At 39.6% G+C, this 22596-nt stretch overlaps 1 protein-coding gene across 1 annotated transcript in view; it reads right to left on the bottom strand.

Moving 5' to 3' along the window:
- DOCK4 (dedicator of cytokinesis 4) overlaps window positions 1-22596 on the bottom strand; it is a 798954-nt gene that overhangs the window by 497581 nt on the left and 278777 nt on the right. The window contains 1 exon segment of the mRNA XM_030215964.1: window positions 19745-19870. Coding sequence (XP_030071824.1) covers window positions 19745-19870 — 126 coding nt within the window.

The raw sequence follows: 22596 nt of genomic DNA, 5'->3' as shown, positions 1-22596 counted from the left end.
GGCTAAAGCAGCTAGGGCTCTTCAGCTTGGAGAAGAAATGGCTGAGGGGAGATGTGTTAGAGGTATATAAAATAATGAGTGAAGTGGAATGGGCAGACGTGAATCGCTTGTTTACTCTTTCCGCAAATACTAGGACTAGGGGGCACGCAATGAAGCTAGAAAGTAGTAAATTTAAAATGAATAAGAGAAAATATTTCTTTGCTCAATGTGTAATTAAACTCTGGACTTCATTACCAGAGAATGTAGTAAAAGTAGTTAGCTTAGCGGGGTTTAAAAAAGGTTTGGCTAGCTTCCTAAAAGAAAAGTCCATAAGCCATTATTAAAATGGACCTGAGGAAAATCCACTGCTTATTTCTAAGTTGCATAAAATGTATTGTACTGTTTTGGGATCTTGCCAGATACTTGTGACATTGATTGGCCACTGTTGGAAACAGGATGCTGGGCTTGACAGATCTTTGGTCTTTCCCAGTATGACAATACTTATGTTTTTATGAGGCTGCTTTGGTTCTCAAAAGTAGTAGCTGAAAATGTGAGGAAGCCTTTATAAACTATAAGAGATCACAGAAAGAGGAAGCAACAATACCAAGAAAAACTATGAGCTGATAGAGTAGTCAGGAAAACAAAGATGCAAATGGAAGAAAAAATAGCCAATAAGTGAAAATGTGGGGGGGGGGGGGGGGGGGGGGGGAGGCAAGATAGGAGGAAGAGCAATGGTGGCATTATGAGATTCAAAGGTGAAGGTGAAACATATGTAGAATATGATAAAGCAGAATTGCTTGACAACTATTTCTGTTCTGTGTTCACAGCTGAAGGGAAGGGAGCAGAAATGCAGAAGACAAATACAAATAGGAATGGAGGAGTGGTAGTCCCTAAATGATTTTTAGAGGACTATGTTCGTGAAGAGCTGGCTAAACCAAAGGAGGACAAAGTGATGGGGATGGATGGTCTACATCTGAGGGAACTGAAGGAACTTAGGGTAGTTCTAGCAGCTCCGCTGGTTGATCTTCTCAGTGCTTTTCTAGAGTTGGGAGTGGTCCCGGAGGACTAGAGAAGAGTAGATGTGGTCCCTCTACACAAAAGCAGATGGGTTAGGAACTACAGGCCAGTAAGTCTGACTTCTAAAGTAAATAAAGTAATGGAAATGCTTTTAAAACAGAGAGGAGGAGTGGCCTAGTGGTTAGGGTGGTGGACTTTGGTCCTGGGGAACTGAGTTCGATTCCCGGCACAGGCAGCGCCTTGCGACTCTGGGCAAGTCACTTAACCCTCCATTGCCTGCCACATAGAGCCTGCCATGAGTGGGAAAGCACAGGGTACAAATGTAACAAAAAAAAGAACTGTAAAGGTTTTGGAATCCAATGGATTATAGGACCCAAGGCAACATGGTTTCACTAGAAGCAGGTCTTGTCAGACAAATCTGATTAATTTCTTTGACTAGGTGACCAGAGAGTTGGATCAAGGGAGAGAACTAGATGTGGTGTATTTAGATTTTAGCAAAGTCTTTAACACAGTTCTGCATAGACAACTAATAAATAAACTAAGTGCCCTTGGTATGGGCCCTAAAGTACTGACTGGGATAGGAACAGGTTGAGTGGAAGGCGACAGAGGATAGTGGTAAATAGAGCTCATTCTGAGGAAAAGAATTTTACTAGTGGTATGCTGTAAGGTTTGATTTTTGGGCTGGTTCTTTTTAAAATTTTTGTAAGCATATTGCTGAAGGGTTGACTCCTAGGAGCACAGTTGATGCTTGGAGCCTGATGGCAGCAGAAGGCTCCTGAGAATTAGTGCTTGGGGCCTGGCAAAGGCCAAAGGCTCCTGAGAGTGCAACTAGCACTCGCGGCCTGTTGCCAGACAAGGCTCCTGAAAGAACAATCATCATTTGAGGTCTTGCAACAGCAAAGGCCCCTGGGAGTGCGGACATCATTCAGGGTCCAGTAGAGCAAATGTCACCAATTCAGCCATGTACCAGCAGGAGAATGAGATTTGGGATATGGTAGGCATAGACAATGAGGGAGCAGGGAGGCACATAAATTGACTAGTTAGTTCTAGGAGAAAGTTTACACTGTTTGAAAGATGCTTAATGAGTTGCTTACCAAATATGTTTTATAAGGTTGATGCTATACTGTTCTAATGTAATAGTTGCATAAACTGTTTAACAATTCAGCCAACCTTGTTCACAGTGGTGATTTGTTTTTTTCCTGTGGGGGGGGGGGGGGGGGGGGGGGGAGGGGAGGAAAACCCCACCCACTAATACCTTTCTTCCCCAGATGGAGGCATCAGACGTCAAGCACGCAAGGGACCAATGGAGCCTGCCAGAGGGAGACATGCCAAGTCAGTCCCGGGCCCATGGATGCTCACAAAGGGGCATTACATTTTAATTTTAAAAAGACAAATAGGCATCTGTCTGTCTTTATAAATAGTACTTAAGTAGGCACCTGTTTGCGCTCTTAAACTATATATTTCCTTATTAAAATTACCTTTTGTATAGGAAGTATAAAAGCAACCACACTTTGATTCCTCTCACTACACAAAATTGCAAACCTTTACCAAGTTATTTCCTAAAAGGAAGCTTCTGTCAGATAAAACCCATCAGGTATCAAGGGATCACTGTAGAATTTGGGATAAAAGAAGGAAGGAAACCTCAGCATGTGTTTCCTAAATCTACTGAAAAACACAGCAGGGGAATTCTGAGATACATTGTATAATAGCTGAAAGCATTCCAGTATTTAGCATAACTTTTATTAGTCATCACTAAATAGTTATGATCTCAGCTTTCAGGGGAAGTATCAGAAAAATGTTTTCTTTTTCTACAGTGAATACTTTGCTTAGCATCTAAACCGAACCTCTGCTTCTGCCTTAAATTTCTTCACTTTGTTGCTTAATTTTGTTGTTTCCAGCACCTTGCTTGCCTCCATTGTAGGATGTGCATGTGCTGCTGGTAATGGGCTCACTTTGATGAGTTCATAGTAGTTTAGGAGCCTGCAGTATTGTCGACTATTCTCTGTGGACCTTATTTACTAAAGCACAGCAAGATTTTGCCGTTAATACACATTGGTTACCAAAATTAATGCTTGATAATAGCAAAACCTCTGCATGAACTCTTGGGTGCATCCTCAGCAGTTTCCTATTTAATTAAACTAGAAGAAATATCATTACTGCATGTTAACTGCACTGTAGATAATGCAGCACAGTTAAAGTCATCTGAATAGGTGTAGCTAACTGAATTGCAATATAAGCCACACAAATAGTTAACATGCGGTAATTAGTTCTGCACTAAAGGGTAAGGTACAATTTCTGTCCATTCTCTGCATATCCTATAACCCATTCAATGTTAACTCTTAACAGAGTTGTTGCTAACTATTGCATTAACAGCTAGCACAGCTTAGCAAATTGGCCCTTATGTTTAATGAAGATAAGGAGCTTGGCTGGAAACAGAGGAATCTTGTTCAGTGGGGGTGGGAAATTCCAGTCTTCGAAGGCCATACAGATGTTAGGTTTTCAAGATATCCCTAATGAATATGCATGAAATGGGTTTGCATTCAATTGAGGCAGTGTATATACAAAGCTATTGTATGCATATTTAATAGGGATAGCCTGACTGGTGCCAGGACCAACCAGGTGCAGCAGGAAAGTGTTCTACCCATACGGTATGCAATCTGAGGAGATGAGAAGATAATGTCTTGTTACAGAGTAGCACAGCCACCAGAATTCAAGTACCAAGGAGCATCATAAAATATCTGGGAACTCCTATTACCTGACATTAGGAAATCCTACAACAGAGAAGCAAAGGAACCCTGAGAAAGTGGGCTTGTGACTGCATACATGGAAGAAGCACATTCATCTGCAAGTGAGACTATCACAATTTTAGAAAAGTTGTATTATTGGAACACAATCTAAAATGAAGAATAATTAACCAGAATCCAAGTAGGTAAAATCATGAGGCTTTAAAAGTGGGTCATTCTCTCAGTGAGACCTGGACCTTCATTATTCCAACTTCCGATTCACAGGGAGGATATGGAATGGGGGCCGCATACATACCAGAAAAGATGCACTAGCCAAACTAGTCAATGAGGCTTTCTCCAGCACAATTTTTTTATATGATGGGATATGCCAAAATAATCACAATTATGTTTTGGCTAAAAGTCAGAAGAATTTTCAGATTTAGGCCTGTATCCCTAATGTATTTAATAAAAATTGTCATTTCTGAAAAGACTGTCAGGCTCATTTTCGAAAGAGAAGGACATCCATCTTTCGACATAAATCAGAAGATGGACGTCCTTCTCCCAGAGATATCCAAATCGGTATAATCTAAACCCCATTTTGGACGTCTCAAACTGCGGTCTGTCGCATGGACATCCAAATTTCAAGGGGCGTGGTGGAGGCATAGTGAAGGCAGGACTTGGGCGTGCCTAACACTTGGACGTCTTTGACCCATAATCGAAAAAAAACGTCCTTGACGAACACTTGGACGTTTTCACCCAGATGTGTTTTTATTACAAATAAGGCACGGAAGGGTGCCCAAAATGACCAGATGACCACCAAAGAGAATCGGGGATGACCTCCCGTTACTCCCCCAGTGGTCACTAACCCCCTTTCCCACCCTCAAAAACTTTTTTTAAATATGTCATGCCAGCCTCAGATGTCATACTCAGGTCCATGACAGTGCATTCAGGTCCCAGGAGCAGTTTTAGTGGGTACTGTAGTGCAATTCAGACAGGCAGACCTAGGCCCATACCCCCCCTACCTGTTACATTTGTGGAGGAAACAGCGAGCTCTCCAAGGCCCACCACAAACCCACTGTACCCATATATAGGTGCCCCCCTTCACCTGTAAGGGCTATGGTAGTGGTGTACAGTTGGGGGTAATGGATTTTGGGGGAGTTCTGGGGGGGCTCAGCACACAAGGTAAAGGAGCATTTTATGAAGTCCATTGCAGTGCCCCCTAGGTTGCCTGGTTGGTGTCCTGGCATGTCAAGAGGACCAGTGTACTACAAATGCTGGCTCCTCCCATGCCCAAATAGCCTGCATTTGAATGTTTTGACATGGACGTTTTTGGTTTCGAAAATCTCTGAAAGTCAGAAACGTCCATGTCTAGGGACGTCCAAACTTAAGGATTTGGAAGTCTCTGACGGTAGTTTTGAAATGAAAGATGGACGTCCATCTTGTTTCGAAAATACGGGTTTCCCCGCCCCTGGATTTTGCCATTTTGCAAGGACGTCCAAATCGCAACTTGGACGTTTCTCTCTTTCAAAAAATGCTCCTCTGTGTATATTAAACCTCTTCATGCTTCTTCTACATGATCCATGATCCTCTTATGGATCTCCAAGTCAAATCTTCAGTGATCTCAATCCAAAGAGGAAATTAAAACTAGAGCAACAGTAGTTATTATGTTTGTATTTTTACAAGATAAAAAATCATTGCTCCGTTTGTATTTCAAAAATATTCAACCAGAAGTTTTGGGTGGTAAAGTCCTGATCTTTCCGGATATTTCTCGATGGACGCAACAAAGGAGAAAGAAATTCTTGGAATTAAAACAGAGTGTGTCCTGGGGATTGGTGCTTCTTTCCAACTGAGATTCCCCTGTAAATGTTTGATTTTCTTTAAAGAACATAGATACATTTCTATGAGCCAGAACAGTTGAATAATTTCTTAGATGCAAGACAGCAAGAAGGCATAACAAATAGATAGGCTGGACTGTTTAAGAATAGGATAACCGCCTACTCAACTTGATTTGATTTATATTTCTTTGTAATGTTCCAACTTCCTTTGGTAAAGCCTTGGAATCTCTCATACTTGTGGACTATAAAAACCGACGTAATTTTCCTTGAAATTTAGATTGATTATTGTTAATTGATCTACAGTTGTGGATTTATTTGAAGTTGGTGTATCCTTCAAAGATTTATTGGTCTTTGTATATATGAAAATTAATAGAGATTAAACATAAATCTTCAGTGATCTAGTGACAATTTCTGCTTGCCATGGACTTTTTCATATTTCTAACTCTCCAAGCTTCTAAGGCTGGTTCCATAGAAATCTCTTTAAAAAAAAGAAACTGCACAGAGACGGTCACACACACAAAACTTGCAAAAACAGAATTGTTACCACTATAATAAAAATGGGGACCTTGGACAGAGAATCAAAGGCTCCAGTGAGTGGAAAAGAGAACAGAAGTGCACTGCCAAATTCAGCCGCCAATGCACTAAAGTCCTGGGAACGGACCGCCCATTATTTCCACCCTGGTAAAAATTACCAAGGTGGAAATAACGGGTGATGCACTAAAGAAATCAAATGCAAATGAGCTGCATGGACTTTTACCCTGCAGCTCGGTAGGGAAGGCTGCAAGGGCAGCAGGTATTGCAAGCGGGCTACAAGGGATCAGGGGAAGATGGGGGATGCTTTTCATGCAGTCAAATGCACACTGATTTCTGGAGAAAACTGGAAGTGCTGTATACATTTTGCAAAACTGAACGAGTTCTTAAAACAAAACAAAGGAGTATGTCGGGGTCTGCCAAGAAAACAGCTGCAAGAGGAGTACCCATCCACCGACTCTTACTCCCGATTTTGGAAGGAGAACATCTTTGACTTGGTTTGAATTAAGCTGCTCAGCCTTAGCCAATCAAGACAAAAGCTTCACATCCTTCAGAAACTAGTTTGCGACCAGCATCTAATCTACCTCATTTTTTATGTAAATACTCTATTCAGAGCTGTACAGAATAGCTCGATCACCTGCAAAAGTCCCATAAACTAAACTGTTCAGATCACTAGCAATTATGTAGCTACACTACGGCTGCACCAGACCTCCCATAAAATTTCCTCCAGAAAACGTAGGTGGGTCTTCCTGTGCATTGATCATAGACAGCTGAGCATTCCTCGCAATGTACATTTGAATACTGATCAGCTCATTTACATAAATTACCATGCTATTCCCATTACTGCGAACCTTATAAAGCCCACAGGACCCCTCTGTGCATCTCCGGTTGAACAACGTGCTCACTAAACCAGTTGGAACCGGTCAAGACAGCATGTTGCTGTCTTGGTAAATTTAAAGCATCTCCCCCTCAGTTTGATATACATTTGTACTATAGGTCTTCTTGCTTATTCTTACATACAGAGAAAGCAAATCAGACTTGCTGATAAATACTAATTCACTGAAAATTACAATAAAATACCAAGTTTAGCTTACAATGAGGGGCATAATCAAAAGGGGCGCCCAAGTTTTCTTGAGGACGTCCTCGCAGGACATCCCGGCAAAGGGGTGGGGAAACCCGTATTATCGAAACAAGATGGGTGTCCATCTTTTGTTTCAATAATACGGTCGGGGACGCTGAAATCTTGACATTTAAGTCATCCTTAGAGATGGTCGTCCTTAGACGTGGTTGTTTCTGATTTTCGGCGATAATGGAAACTAAGGACGCCCATCTCAAAAATGACCAAATGCAAGCCCTTTGGTCATGGGAGGAGCCAGCATTCCTAGTGCACTGGTCCCCCTGACATGCCAGGACACCAACCGGGTACCCTAGGAGGCACTGCAGTGGACTTCAGAAATTGCTCCCAGGTGCATTGCTCCCTTACCTTGTGTCCTGAGCCCCCCAACCCCCCAAAAAACTGACTCCCCACAACTGTACACCACTACCATAGCCCTAAGGGGTGAATGGGGCACCTAGATGTGGGTACAGTGGTTTTCTGGTGGATTTTTAAGGGCTCACATTTACCACCACAAGTGTAACAGGTGGGGGAATGGGACTGAGTCCGCCTGCCTGAAGTGCACTGCACCCAGTAAAACTGCTCCAGGGACCTGCATACTGCTGTCATGGAGCTGAGTATGATATTTCAGGCTGGCAAAAAATATGTTTAAATTATTTTTTTGAGGGTGGGAGGGGGTTAGAGACCACTGGGGGAGTAAGGGGAGGTCATCCCCGATTCCCTCCGGTGGTTATCTGGTCAGTTTGGGCACCTTTTCATGGCTTGGTCATAACAAAAAAAGGACCAAGTAAAGTCGCCCAAGGGACGACCTTTTTTTTCCATTATGGGTTGAGGACGCCCATGTGTTAGGCACGCCCAAGTCCCGCCTTCGCTACGCCTCAGACATGCCTCCGGGAATTTTGGTCATCCCCGTGATGGAAAGCAGTTGGGGACGCCCAAAATCGGCTTTCCATTATACTGATTTGGGCGACCCTGTGAGAAGGACACCCATCTTGCGATTTGTGTCGAAAGATGGACGTCCTTCTCTTTTGAAAATAAGCCTGAATGTGACTCACCAAAAGTGGCCCTATAAATATTTGATTAAATATTGTGGTTTATAGGCCCTGAATTGGTTGTTCATACTTTCCTTGAATGACTTGATGGGTACGTGAGACAGTGTTAAGTCATTACACAGTATTACCATGCATCTTAATTTTCTTAATTGGAACTGTATCAAATGTAAGGATGATTTCAAGAGATTTCCATGAATTTAAATCTGGAATCCTACGGTGGCAACAATATGATAAATATAAGCATTTGAACATAGACGTATCCATGAAAATCCTAAGAATATCACAATCTACCAGGAATCAAAATTTGCGTTTTGTAAATTTTCCTTATGTACCTATGATAAAGCCTAGGGGACATGTTAAGAAAGATATTTACTTGAAAATCTTGGTATACCAGAAATTAATTTACCACCGTTTTCAAAGGTTTTCTATCTTCCTCAAAAACTGCCTTCACAACAGAGTTTGAATGTAACACCTCTTCTTGAGACATCGGATACTCAACAGGCTACGGCGGCAACTTTGGTTGCAACCGTGGCCTTAGTTCTTGACAAGGCATGGTTGTTCCAGATGTTTTTTAAGCATAGGGAGAAACCATTTCTTGGTTTTCAAATTTCCTTATTCCCGGATTTCTCAAGAGAGACTCAAAAGAAAACAATTTCTCACAATGAAAATAGCAGTAACTCAAGCAGGAGGTACCTTCTTTTTGAGATACCCCTGCAAGTGTATAATTAGGTTTGATAATGTCAAATATGTGTTTATGGATCCACCTCAGCTTTCAAAACTTATTGCCTCCAAGATGACAACTGGAGTATCATAAATATTGAATCACCAATCCCGTCGTGAAAGCTATTTTCTTCTATTTTAATTTGCCTTTCAATTAATCTCCTTTTTTTTCTTTTGATATTGGAATCCTGTTTGTGGACTTGAGTGATAAAATTGGTAATGTTGATTATACCTTCAGAATTATGTAAGAAATTTTATTAATTTTACCACTTTCTTTTCAAGAGGTTGTACTTGATTATAAATATTGTAAACTAATAAAAAATAAAATTAAAAAAAAGAATATCACATTCTGTCTATAAGATTCAGTACTCTCTTACAAAACAACTGTTTTTCAAGAGCCTTTACTAACAGCACTACATAGAGGGAACTATGAGCATTTTGGTGAAATAATCAGAGAAACTGGCCTAGAAGTTATTATTCTACAAGAAGGGGAAGAAGAAATAAAAACTATCCAGGAGTCAGACACAGAATCATCACCACTTCAATACAGAAATCCCAGGTGCAGCTTCTCTGCTTTATACAAGGCTGCCTTGAAGCAGAGAAGGCATAAGAATTGGTGTCTCAAAATCATTTCAATACTGTCAGAATGATCAGAGAAAGATATCATGAATACCACCCATATGCTGATTTACTTTTGTTAATTTACCTAATTAAGATGCATTACAGTGTCACAACTTGTGAGCACTTGTGCTGTTCCGGGACCAGTGATTAACAAGCCCAAAGGTTCAAGTTCTGTTCCAGGACCAGCAGTTGGAAAGTCCAGTGCTTCACCAGTGATGACCGCCGTTCCGCAGCGGATGAGCCCCTGGGTGCTGGCAGTTGACAGGACTTGGAGGGAATCTGGAGACTTTAAAGGAACAGCCAGAAACAGTAACAGGAGCAAGCTGAGGGTCCAGACAGACGGTAAGCCGAAAACAGTATCTAGTACAGGTTCAAGGTTCAGGCAGGTGGCAAGCAGAAAACAGTATGAAGTTCAGGCTCAAGTTTCTGGCAGACAGCAAGCAGAAGACAGTATCACTTTCAGGTCAAGGTTCAGGCAGGCGGTAAGCAGAAGACAGTATCAAGTTGAGGCTCAAGGCTCAGGCAGACAGCAAGCAGAAGACAGTATCACTTTCACGTCAAGCTTCAGGCAGGCAGCCAGCAGAAGACAGTATCAAGTTCAGGTTCAAGGTTCAGGCAGGCAGCAAGCAGAAGACAGTATCAATTTCAAGTTCAAGGTTCAGGCAGGCGGCAAGCAGAAGACAGTAGCAAAAGTAAACACACCTGAGGCACCAAGAACAGGGCTGACCCTCCCTAAGAGGTGAAAGCATTTGATGTCAGGAGAAGAGAAACTGCCACCCCGAGGGGAGGAGCCGCACACGCTGATGGCAGAGAGATGCTAGCGGTAAGTGGGAACAGTAGCGCCAGTGAGGAGAGAAAGCATGTGCACACACCCTCAGGAAGAAAGCAGGTTAGACATGACTGCAGGCCCACCATGCTCATGTGCGCCGCGCATACCACGTCCTCTTCAGCGAACGGCACCGCGTGTCCCGCGATCCTTCCTTTGTGACACTACAGTACATGACCAGTAGCAGAGACATATCATTTTGGTCCCTATTTACTAAAGGGTCAATATTCAAAATGCTTTCGGCTCTAGCACACCATTGGTTACATGTTACTTTGTACTTTTTGAAACAGTAAACGATCTACCCATTCTACTCCACTCAGGATTTTGTAGACTTTTATCATATCTACCCCCCCTCCCGCTTCCTCTCTAAGCTGAAGAATCGTAACTTGTTAACTTTTTCCTCATATCAGAAGAGTTCCATCCCCTTAATCATTTTGGTCACCCTTCCTTGAACATTTTCTAATTCCTCTGTATCTTTACTGAGATAAGTTGACCAGAATTGCACACAATACCCAATGTGAAGTTCCACCATGGAGTGATACAGAGGTACTATAATATTCTATCTTTTTTCTAATAATTACTAGCATTCTGTTTACGTTTTTGACTGCCACTGCATACAGAGATTTCAATGTATTGTCTATAATGACACCTAGATCTTTTTCTTGGGTGGTGACTCCACCAAGTAACTATGATATGGATTATTCTTCCCAATGTGCATCACTTTGCATTTGTCCACATTAAATTTTGTCTGCAATTTGGATGCCCAGTCTTCCAATTTGCCAAAGTCCTCCTGCAATTTCTCACAGTCCACACGCGATTGAACTTTGAATAATTTTGCATCATCTACAAATTTATTCCCCTGTGATGCTGACACAGCCCATTCACTTTGAATGGGCTATGTCAGCATTGCCGCATGGCTTGGTAATCAGGGGGTTAATCGCTTCACTTATCGTTCCCATTTCCAGACCATTTCTAAATATATTAAATAGCATTGGTCCCAATACATACCACCCCTGGGGCACTCCACTATTTATCTTCTTCCTTTAAAAGAAATGGCCATTTAACTCTATCCTCTGTTTTCTATCTTTTATCCAGTTCCCAATCCATAGCACAGCATTGCCTCCTATCCTATGGCTTTTTAATTTTCTCAGAAGTCTCTTATAAGGGATTTTGTCAAAAGCTTTCTGAAAATCTAGATACACTACATTAATCAGCTCTTTTTTATCCACATGTTTATTCACTTCTTCAAAGAAATTAAGGGGTTCTTTTACTAAGCCACAGTAGTGTATTTAGCACGCACTAATGATTAGCACACGCTATACACTAGAGACGCTCATAGGAATATATAGGCATCTCTAGCGTTTAAGTGTGTGCTAATCATTAGCACGTGCCAAAAACACTACCAGAATTCATTCAGTCTCTGCTATGGCCTTTTCCTCTCTAAATGCTCCTTTTATTCCTTGATGCTCTGTCACCCTGATTCCCTCACAGGCTTTCTGCTTTTGATATACATGTAAAACATAAACAAAAAAGATATTACTATGAGTTTCTGCCTCTACGGCAAGTTTCTGTTCAATTTCTCTTTTAGATGCAAAGAATGGGTAAAGAAGGCTAACTTGCCAGTACTTACGCTGCTTCTTGTTTTCTTTATTTGGATCCTTTTTTTGTTTTTTTGAAATATGTTCTTTTAGCTTTAATAGCCTCTTTCATTCCACCATTCTGTCTGATATTTGCTCTTCTTTCCACTATTTTTTAATATTGCGGAATATATCTGGTCTTGGTTTCCAAGATGGTATTTTTAAATAATGGTTTCCCACTTATATAGACACAAGTTTATTATAAATTAAAGTAAACTCCCAAAAAGACCTCAATGAAAAATATAAACATCAGGGGCCCAGCTTAGGCTTTCCTGGCAAAAATCACCAACTCCGCATCAATGAAGTAGCTGTCCATAAATATAATTATTAATGCTCCATCAATATTCAAAGCTATCCATATGCAATCAAATTCAGATTCAATCAAAAGGAACATTTCATCATGTCATATAAAGCAACTCTTCAAAAAATATTTGTACTTAGCATCAGTAGAAAAACTGGCAACCTGGATACCACAGCACCATCAAAAAACCTCGTCAGTCAATGAACAGCAGATGTGACGCTGAATCTTTTAAGTGCTGATCATTGACTAAAGGTATTTTACATAAGACATGCTAATCTGACATCACTTAAAGGGGATAATTTTACATAGCATTTTCCACTTAAAAGGTATATTTTACATGCAGACAAAGGCTCTTATAACATTTTATGTGGGTTTATATATACAAAAAGTAAGTATGCCAAAATACAGTGTCTACTTTTATGCTTATCATGTGTAGGGATTCCTGAAAAAAGGAAGAAACAATGTTTGTCCAACAAAATTCAAAGAATGAAATAAAAAAGTAAAAGATTAGAGGTCAAATCAAATACAATTACATTTTTATAAACCATGGAACATCTTATTATCACTAGATTACAATAAATATATATATTTTTTCGTTTGTTCATAAAACGTTTTTTCTATCCCCGGCATTACTGACGTCACTGTCTGGCATCCTAAACCACCACAATTTATACACTTTTCCACCTCTTTATTTTCAATTTCGCTATTTATTTGTTTAAATGTATAAGTTCCAACATGATTTGACTCTCCTTTTTTATTTCATTCTTTGAATTTTGTTGGACAAACATTGTTTCTTCCTTTTTTCAGCCTTTTTCGATCGTTTCCATATTCAGTTATTCACACTCGTCACCTCAAACATGATTGGCCACAATCATAGTGACATCACTCGTTTTTTAATATATTTTTTTATATATTTTTTATATTTTCGCTCGCATTACTGATGTCACTGTCTGGCATCCTAAACCACCACAATTCATACACTTTTTCCCCTTTCCATTTATTTCATCCATTTATTTCATTTTCGTCATTCATTTGTTTAAATTTATGAGTTTCAACATGATTTGACTCTCCTAGTGATGTGAGTTAAGACACTTGATGTAATTTAACCTCTAACCTTTCACTTTATTTTATTCTTCGAATTTTGTTGGACCTATATTACTGACGTGACTGGTTGGTATTTACATTTCAAACAGCCTTTTTTCAGCTTTTCTCAATCGTTTTCGTGTTCAGTTATTCACACTCGTTACCTCAAATATGATTGGCCACAATCACAGTGACATCACTCGTTTTTTACGTTTTTTATATTTTCGCTATTTCAATCAGTTCAGTCATGCAATCTATTTACTTCCTCGTTCTTCATCTTCAACTGTTATTCTTTTTTAGTTTTTGCTTTTTGTAATAACATTGTTTCACCCAGTAATGTGAATCATAATAATCAATGTATTTTGACCCTTGACCTTTTACTCTCTTATGTAACTTCCCGTGTTCATCACAGCGGTTTTTTTCAGCGCTTTCAGAGATATGAGGCTGTCCGAATGACTTCATGGAAGTCTTACCTTTATCAAACTTCTTATCCTTCTTGCAAATTGTGGTAGCTGATTGACGTTTGACCATAAGTTTGGCATTATATTGTACTAAGGTAAAAAATCTATAGCCCTTTAGCTGGTAAGTGATTACAACATACCGTAGCACTGTTACCACTATCGTCTCTACCCAACATTTGACAAATACATAATGACGTTTTCAGCCACTATGTCCTTTATAAAGTAGAAGGATAACATTATATATCTCTAATAAATCAGTTTTTAACTTTACTTTTTAATATTGGTTTTTTAATCTTGTAACTGATATACGATCCACCTTATAATTGAAAGAGAAAAACGCCTAGATTTCGACCCAAATCGGGAGATAGACGTTTATCTCACAAAAACGAATAAATCAGTATAATGGAAAGCCGATTTTGGACGTTTTCAACTGCACTCCATCGCGGAAGCGTACAAAGTTGACGGGGGCGTGTCAGAGGCGTGGCGAAGGTGGAACTGGGGCGTGGTTATTGGCCGAGGAGAGATGGGCGCCTTTCGCCGATAATGGAAAAAAGTATGCGTTTGTAGCTAGAATTTAGGGCACTTTTCCTGGACCCTGTTTTTTCACGAATAAGGCCCCAAAAAGTGCCCTAAATGACCAGATTACCACCAGAGGGAATCGGGGATGACCTCCCCTGACTCCCCCAGTGGTCACTAACCCTCTCCCACCACAAAACATGATGTTTCACAACTTTTTATTTTCACCCTCAAATGTCATACCCACCTCCCTGGCAGCAGTATGCAGGTCCCTGGAGCAGTTGTTAGGGGGTGCGGTGGACTTCAGGCAGGTGGACCCAGGCCCATCCCCCCCTACCTGTTACAATTGTGCTGCTTAATGCTTAGTCGTCCAACCCCCCCAAACCCACTGTACCCACATGTAGGTGCCCCCCTTCACCCCTTAGGGCTATAGTAATGGTGTAGACTTGTGGGCAGGGGGTTTTGAGGGGGATTTGGGGGGCTCAACACACAAGGGAAGGGTGCTATGCACCTGGGAGCTCTTTTACCTTTTTTTTTGTTTTTGTAAAAGTGCCCCCTAGGCTGCCCGGTTGGTGTCCTGGCATGTGAGGGGGACCAGTGCACTACGAATCCTGGCCCCTCCCACGAACAAATGCCTTGGATTTATTCGTTTTTGAGCTGGGCGCTTTCATTTTCCATTATCACTGAAAAACAAAATCGCCCAGCTCACAAATTGTCGAATAAAACATGGACGTCTATTTTTTGCGAAAATACGGTTCGGTCCGCCCCTTCACGGACCCGTTCTCGGAGATAAACGCCCATGGAGATAGACGTTTTCTTTCAATTATGCCCCTCCACATATTCATATTTAGGTCAATATTCTTTTTTGGCATTTCTGATTGAGCTGTTTTTTCAAGATATAATCAAGGTGATCTTCTGCACATGTGAGTTTTTCCGTTTCTTTTTTCTTTTTCCTCCTTTTTTAAGAATTCTATATTTTTTAATTTTATTTTCAATAGTTATATTTTATATTCTATATTCTTATATACATATTTCTATACTTTTACATTTTTTTGATTTTTTGATTTTTCTCAGTTTGTTTCAGTCGCTTTCATCAATATATATCCATTAAACTTCAACAGTAAAGGATTATTGTGTAGGTGGGTGTCTTTTGACTTATATTTGGTCATTCCATTAAAACTATATATATATATATATATATATATTATATTATATGCTACATAAGTTATATATTATTATTTATTATTTTTTGCATGTATTATAAGTTTTATTAAATTAATATGCTATATTAACTTTATTAAGCAAATATGTTTTTCAATTCATGGTAGATGTCCAGTAATTGAGATTTATTTTAGTACAAACATAAAGTAGTTTTGTTATTTCTTCTCATTATCATTTGATTATTTTAATATGATTGTGAGACGTATGTGCTTTATTTATCTATGTTACGTACTTATTAGCCATTCATAATTAACATGCATAGTATTTTTTGTCTATTGATTAAATATCTAGTTTGACTTATTTATGTATTATTATTGTGGGATATTGGTGTCATATTTTATATTCAATATTTATATACATTTTATTGTATAATATGAATATACACACATATATATGTAATTTTTGTTAATATTTCTACATTTAATGAATATGCATACAATACAAATATATATGTTTTATTCATATGTTTTTAATGTTATACTATTTATTTTGTAGCCCCTGAAGCAGCCCTGTTGGGCGAAACACGGCCTGTGTCGGGCTGTTTTTACAAATATATATTTTATATATATAAATAAATACATTTTGTCTTTCAACGATCTGCTTCGTTTATTTTCCGTCTTGGAGTTTGCAGATCGTCTGCCTTTGTGTTTTCTTGGACCCTGAGGATTTGTGAACTACTGAGGCTGGTTTTGGGTGTCTATTTTATGAAGGCATATAAGTATCTATTTTGCTTTTATGAAATAGGTACCTTTTCCAACTTTGAGATAGGCACTGTGTTATAAAATTATCTTCCACATTAGCAGTGTTATATTTCACAAGCTCCAATTAAAAATACTATATTATACTAACAGAGATTTGTATTCCACAGTTATCAGTAGGAATCAAAGTGAATTACATCAAGAAAATCCTCTGACAATAGAGGAGAATTACAAATTTAAAATCCCATTAATAAAATAACATACGTAACTAACTCAAGATCAAATATGACTTTAGAGCTTTGCGAAAATGGTAATAAAAAGATTCCAAATCTTCACCCTTTGATAAGGAAAAGAATACTCAATATGTGTTTTGTAATGGACATTTTTAAAAGCAGGAACATTCTATTTCAACTTTTGTGAGAGACGAACCAATTACTAGGTAAATTGAGGATTCAGAAACTAATCTCTCAGAATTTAAGCCATAACAAGATTTTTAAAATGCTTATTGGTGCCGTAATACATAAACTTGACTAACTCACAGCAAAAAAAATTGCTATTTAAGATAATCTAATTGAAGGGGCTAAAAGTAGACTTTGCACCATAATAGAATCTTTAAAAAAGGTGTGTAGCTATCAACAACAATCCAAGGTGGCTAGAATTCTGGGCTTCTGAGCTACATCTATACTACCTTCAACAGAATTCTTAAGAGTTTCCATTACAAAGTATAGTTTGGATAGTTTTCAATGGCATAAAAGTAAAGGGGTCAATATGCAAAGAAATTTTACCAGGCAGGAGAGGCTCCTGGCTGGTTAAATTGCTTGTGCTGAGATATCATGTGCTTACTGCAGGAAAACATGGCCTAACACGGGCCATGCTAAAGCATTCTGTATTAGTTTTACCATCTGTGTATGCTAAGCACACAGTATTTATTTTTTGTTAGTTTTTTGGGAGGGATCAGGGGCAGACACGGGAGTCCTTATGGCCAGAACGTCAGCAAATAAAAAAATGCCTATTTTATAGCCAAGCACACTAGAAATGGGCTTAGCACACAGGAAAGACCCACATTAGGATGCACTAAGCCCATTTACTAGCACAGCTCAATAAAAGGCCCCTAAGTATGATATTCAGCTATTAACTGCCTAAGGGCCTTGTTTACTAAGCTACACTGTAGGCGTACATAGCACATACTAAAAATAAGTGCGTGCTAATTTTTAGCATGCGCTTAAACGTTAGTGCGCCTACATCGCGGCTTAGTAAACAGGGCCCTAAGTGAAATGGGACAAAGATAGGACTCTGTTTTATGTGGTCTGATTTGTCCAATTAACTTACATACATAAGTGTCAACTGCACCCCCAGACCGCTCAAATTATTGCCAGCTATATACTCAGCCGTACTTAACCAATCTGTGCTGGTTAAGTGCCGCTGAGTATCAGCAGTTACTGCTTAACACAGCTTAGTAAAAGGGTCTCTTAACTGGAAAAGGGATAGCCAGCTGAACAAACCTGGATATTCAATGCTAGTGCCCAGACATGGCCCAGCATTGAATATCTGGGCATAACTCTGCCAGTCAAAAAAAAAAAAAAAGAACAAAAAAAATCTGACCACTGATGGCTGAATATTTACCCCAAAGTTTTTCCATAGAGAATACATATTTGAAGACTCAACTGAGGAACATTCTAGTCTGTTCCATGCACTTCTTTATATTGCTTCTGCTTACAGTATGATGTGAAATCAAAGTAAATGTTTTTCTTATAGGAATTTAAGAAAACAACTCATATATTATAGAGGGACCCTTTTATAAAGATGTGAAAGGCCCTATGCGCGTCCAGCATGTGCCAAATCAGCATTACCGCCCAGCCACCATATGCCCCAGGCAGCAATCCTGAATTTGGCACGGATCAAAAACACGCAGTAGAAAATATTTTCTATTTTCTACCACATGGCACTTACCCGGCGATAAATGGCAGTGTATGTGTGCTGCACGCCTACCGTCCGGGTAGCGTGTGAGACCTTACTACTAAGTCAATGGATGGCAGTAAGGTCTCAGGCTGAAAATGGATGCGTGCTGGTTTTTATTTTGACAGACATTCATTTTCCGGCCCCTTAAAAAAGGCCCTTTTTCCAGGAGGTGGCAAAAACTGGCCCGGCGTGCACCCAAAAGACGCGGTTGTACTGCCACAGGTCACTTTTTGTCACAGCTTAGTAAAAAGGCCCAGAGTGAACTAACTAGTGACAGAACATATTAGTCAGACTGAGCCTTTCAGTTTTTAACAGTTGTCTCAATAGCAATCTGACCACACTAAATTTAGGGCCCTGTTTACTAAGATGCACTAGCATTTTTAGCACGCGCTAATGCTAGAAACACCCGTAGGAACATATGGGTGTCTCTAGCATTAGCATGTGCTAAAATGTCACGTTTACAAGCTGGAAACTGGGTTTGTGAGTCCTTGGGCCACTGCTGAGGAGCGGCAGTGGCAGGCAAAACCACCGCACGCTAGAGACAGGGCAGATCTCTGACAAACAGTTAGGCTTCACCTGCACCTGGCCACTTTCCACCAAGAGTTGAGATCAAGGCTTCAGGTGGCCGGCAGGACTTTACTGGATAGGGCAGGACTGGCTAACAGCTAGGCAGCAAAGGGACAGCAAGGCAGGGAAAGGATAGGCTAAAGGATAGAACTGAAAGCTGCGAGCAGCCACTGAAACAGGGAACAAATACAGCTAGACAGGAGACTGAACTGAAAGCTGCAAGCAGCCACTGAAGCACGGAACAAACACAGATAAACCCAGAACTAGACAAAGACATACAAACAAGACACAAGACTGGGAAACAAGCAATACCCTAAACTAAACATAGACTAACTAGAACAGGCAAGACTTCAGGCAAGAACTAGAGCAAGGAAACGAACTCAGGCTGAAGTGCAAAAGCACCAACATACCAGGGCCTTAGATGCAATGCAAAGGCAAAGGAGAAAGGTTTCAAAATGGCTAACAAGCCCAGACTCAGCTGCAACAATCACCAGGCAAATAAGGGTGCTGTGCAGGCTCAAACAAAACAAGCAGGTCTGGCAGTCTGGAAGATCCGGACTGGACTGAAATCTGGAATGGGTAGGAACAGCAAGACAGTCTAAAACAGTTCATAGCATCCACAGGTTCTGGCCACCAGAGGGCGAGGGGAGCACAGACGTAACTTAAAAATGCTGGCATGACCATAACGTGGCTTAGTAAACAAGGCCCTTAATATTCTTTATTTAATATTGGGAGATATATTTTATTATCTTCTTTTTGAGAAGTATTTCCAAAACCCCAGTTACAATTATTGTTGCTTTCAGTTTGAAACTTCTTGAAATACTGATTTTTGTACCTAGGACATTATTGCAAACCTCTCATCATATTTCTCGTTTTCACCTACCAGGCATGATAATATCAGAAAACCCAAGCTTCCTTGTTATAGATACCCCATGGGTAAACACAGATGTGTAATCCCTTCGAATTTGTTCAATATCTCCATGCAGCAGCTGAAGTGAAACAGCCAAACCTAGAATTGAAAAGGTAGAAAAGTATGCAAAAACTACTTCAATAGACAAAACAACAAAATACATTTTGTAGTAGTGTTAGTCGTTTACTCAAAAATGAAAAGGAAATAAAATGCTACAAATATGTGCTGCATCTGGAATATTCATTCTTGGAACATTCATCATCAAGTGCCATTTTCAATAGGAATGTTGACAACTAGGGAAAATTCTTTCTTTATACAAACAACAGGAAATTGAGAACTATGTTTTACGTCAGTAATTTTTGACTCTTGGTACACTGTGAGATTTCTCAATGTATCCAAGTGGAATTTAAAAAACCTTAATTCTGATCTGGCTGTGGAAGCTGCTCGACACTGCTGAGATGATTATTGGCTGCTATTAAAGAATTTTGTCCCTGAAGACTTCCTTACGGAACAATGGGAAAGAGAAGTCAGGAATGTAAGGTGGTGACTGGGGCAATTTTGAACAGTTTTTGGTTTGGGGGGAGTATTGCTATTTTATTATTTGTTATGATATTTATTATATTTTAATATGTTATATTTTGTAGTTTTACCTCATCTCTGATTGTTGTATTTTTGTGTTGATATACACTTTTTAAATTTTATATTAATTCAGTTTCTTTTTATACAATCACAACCACAGTCATGACAAAAAAAAATAATTGCAACATCAATTCATGGGAAAAGAAAAGAAACCCGTAAGAAATAGATATATAATTTTCATCCACGACATAAGGTAATATAGGAACCAAGAAAGGACAATAAAAAATAAGGAATATCAAAAGAATCTAACACCAATCGTAGGGCATCAATTACTAAAACACGCTTGCAATTCCTGCATAGCAAATGCGACACAGCCCATTTGCCATGCCGCAAATCCCTAGCTTGGTTTAGTAAAAAAGGCTATTAGATTAAATGCTTCAAAGCCAGCTCTAGCAGCCAGGTCTAATAAATCATGTCAGAATCCTTAACTGTTTCCTTCAAATAATGAAACCTAATAATGGTTTAGGGTCAAAAAATGTAAGTCTTACTCTCAAAGATCCAGGCCAACCTCACTAACCTCAGGACGCTGCCATTATGGTCCCATTTCTTTATCCTTATCTCTCTGCCCTACTTACCCCTTTCCATTTACTGTACCCTGTCTATTTTTTATTCAAATGTTGTAAGCCACATTGAGCCTACCAGAGGTGGGAAATTGTGGGATATAAGCACTGTAAAATAAATAAATAAATAAATAAATAAATAAATAAATAAAAGTAACAACACATACACAAGGAAAACAAAAAAATAAAACTAAGACCCTACTACTAACTACTTAGCATTTCTATAGCGCTACAAGGCGTACGCAGTGCTGCATAAACATAGAAGAAAGGCAGTCCCTGCTCAAAGAGCTTACCTGCTTCTGTGCTCTTGGATGCAAAGCAAAGAGCTCCTCACATCGTTTCCAAGTTATCCTAGATAAGTCAGGTAATATTCTAATTTTTGACCCCAAGAACAACTCATCCATACAGTGGAAACAGTCAAAGAACTGTATTTTCGTACATTTCCAGTGCAAAGGTCATCACCAGTGTGATCTGAATGTTATAACTTCCAAGGATGATTCTAAAAACATCTGTCAGATTGATAATAGATGTTTCCCCCTGTGCAGGGTCAATTTGGCCCATTTTAGTTAGATACTGAGACCTCACCATATGTGGTATTGTTTCTGGTGGCATCTTCAGAATTTCCTACAGGTATTTATGGACCATATCTAATGGAGCCACTAATGGAATCATAGAAAAGTTCAAGAATTTTAATGTATTATTTCTGGTATGACTCTTTAAGTACTCCAATCTTCTATGTAGAACCAATTTATCTTTAACTAAAGAGCCACATATCTCTTGTAGCTTATTAACCTTTTTCTTTGTCTTCTATTTTGATGGAATGTTGCTCCAGTGTCTAGGCCTGAACTGTAGAAGTTCTGGAAATTTCTGTCACATCAGACACAAACTTTGAAGATAAATTCAATATGGATTGATTGATGGTCTGCATGGTATCCCAAAGTGACTCAAGGGTCACTATATTTGGTTTCTGCAGCACTGACACCAAAGTGCTTGAACTATCTAACACCTCAGTCTCCACAGGTCCACTTGTATTGTGCTGAAATTGTTCTGGACCTGCAATATGTTGGCTTACATTCAGGGGTGAAACAATATTACCTTCTTCCTCCTCCAAACCCTAAACCTCAAAAAGCACCAGCAACCCCCCCCCCCCCCCCCCCCCCCCATGGCTACAATGTATTCATCGTCACTCAACTACTTGGAGGAGTGGCTTTGTGGTTAGAGCACCGGTTTTACAATCCAGAGGTGACCGGTTCAAATCCCACTGCTGCTCCTTGTGATCTTGGGCAAGTCACTTAACCTTCCATTACCTCAGGTACAAACTTAGATTGTGAGCTCTCCTGGGACAGAGAAATATCCAGTGTACCTGAATGTAACTCACCTTGAGCTACTACTGAAAAAGTTGTGAGCAAAATCTAAATAAATACTTAATGCATGACTAGAAAACATTCAACTTAATGTTAGATAATGTCTCTTGAACCACAATCCTACTAGCATCATGTAACATAACAAACACTGAGGACCACAAATTCCTGCAAAGAAGTACACTGTAGTCTTACATTACCCAGTACTGAGAGCAAAAATTGTTGTGAGGATTGTGAATTCCTTGAAAATTAATTTACCTGAAAC

The sequence above is a fragment of the Microcaecilia unicolor genome, chromosome 10 (genome assembly GCF_901765095.1).
Source record: "Microcaecilia unicolor chromosome 10, aMicUni1.1, whole genome shotgun sequence".
Classification (NCBI taxonomy): domain Eukaryota; kingdom Metazoa; phylum Chordata; class Amphibia; order Gymnophiona; family Siphonopidae; genus Microcaecilia; species Microcaecilia unicolor.
The sequence above is the reverse complement of the archived record's forward strand: the minus strand, read 5'-3'. Positions and strand labels throughout refer to the sequence as shown.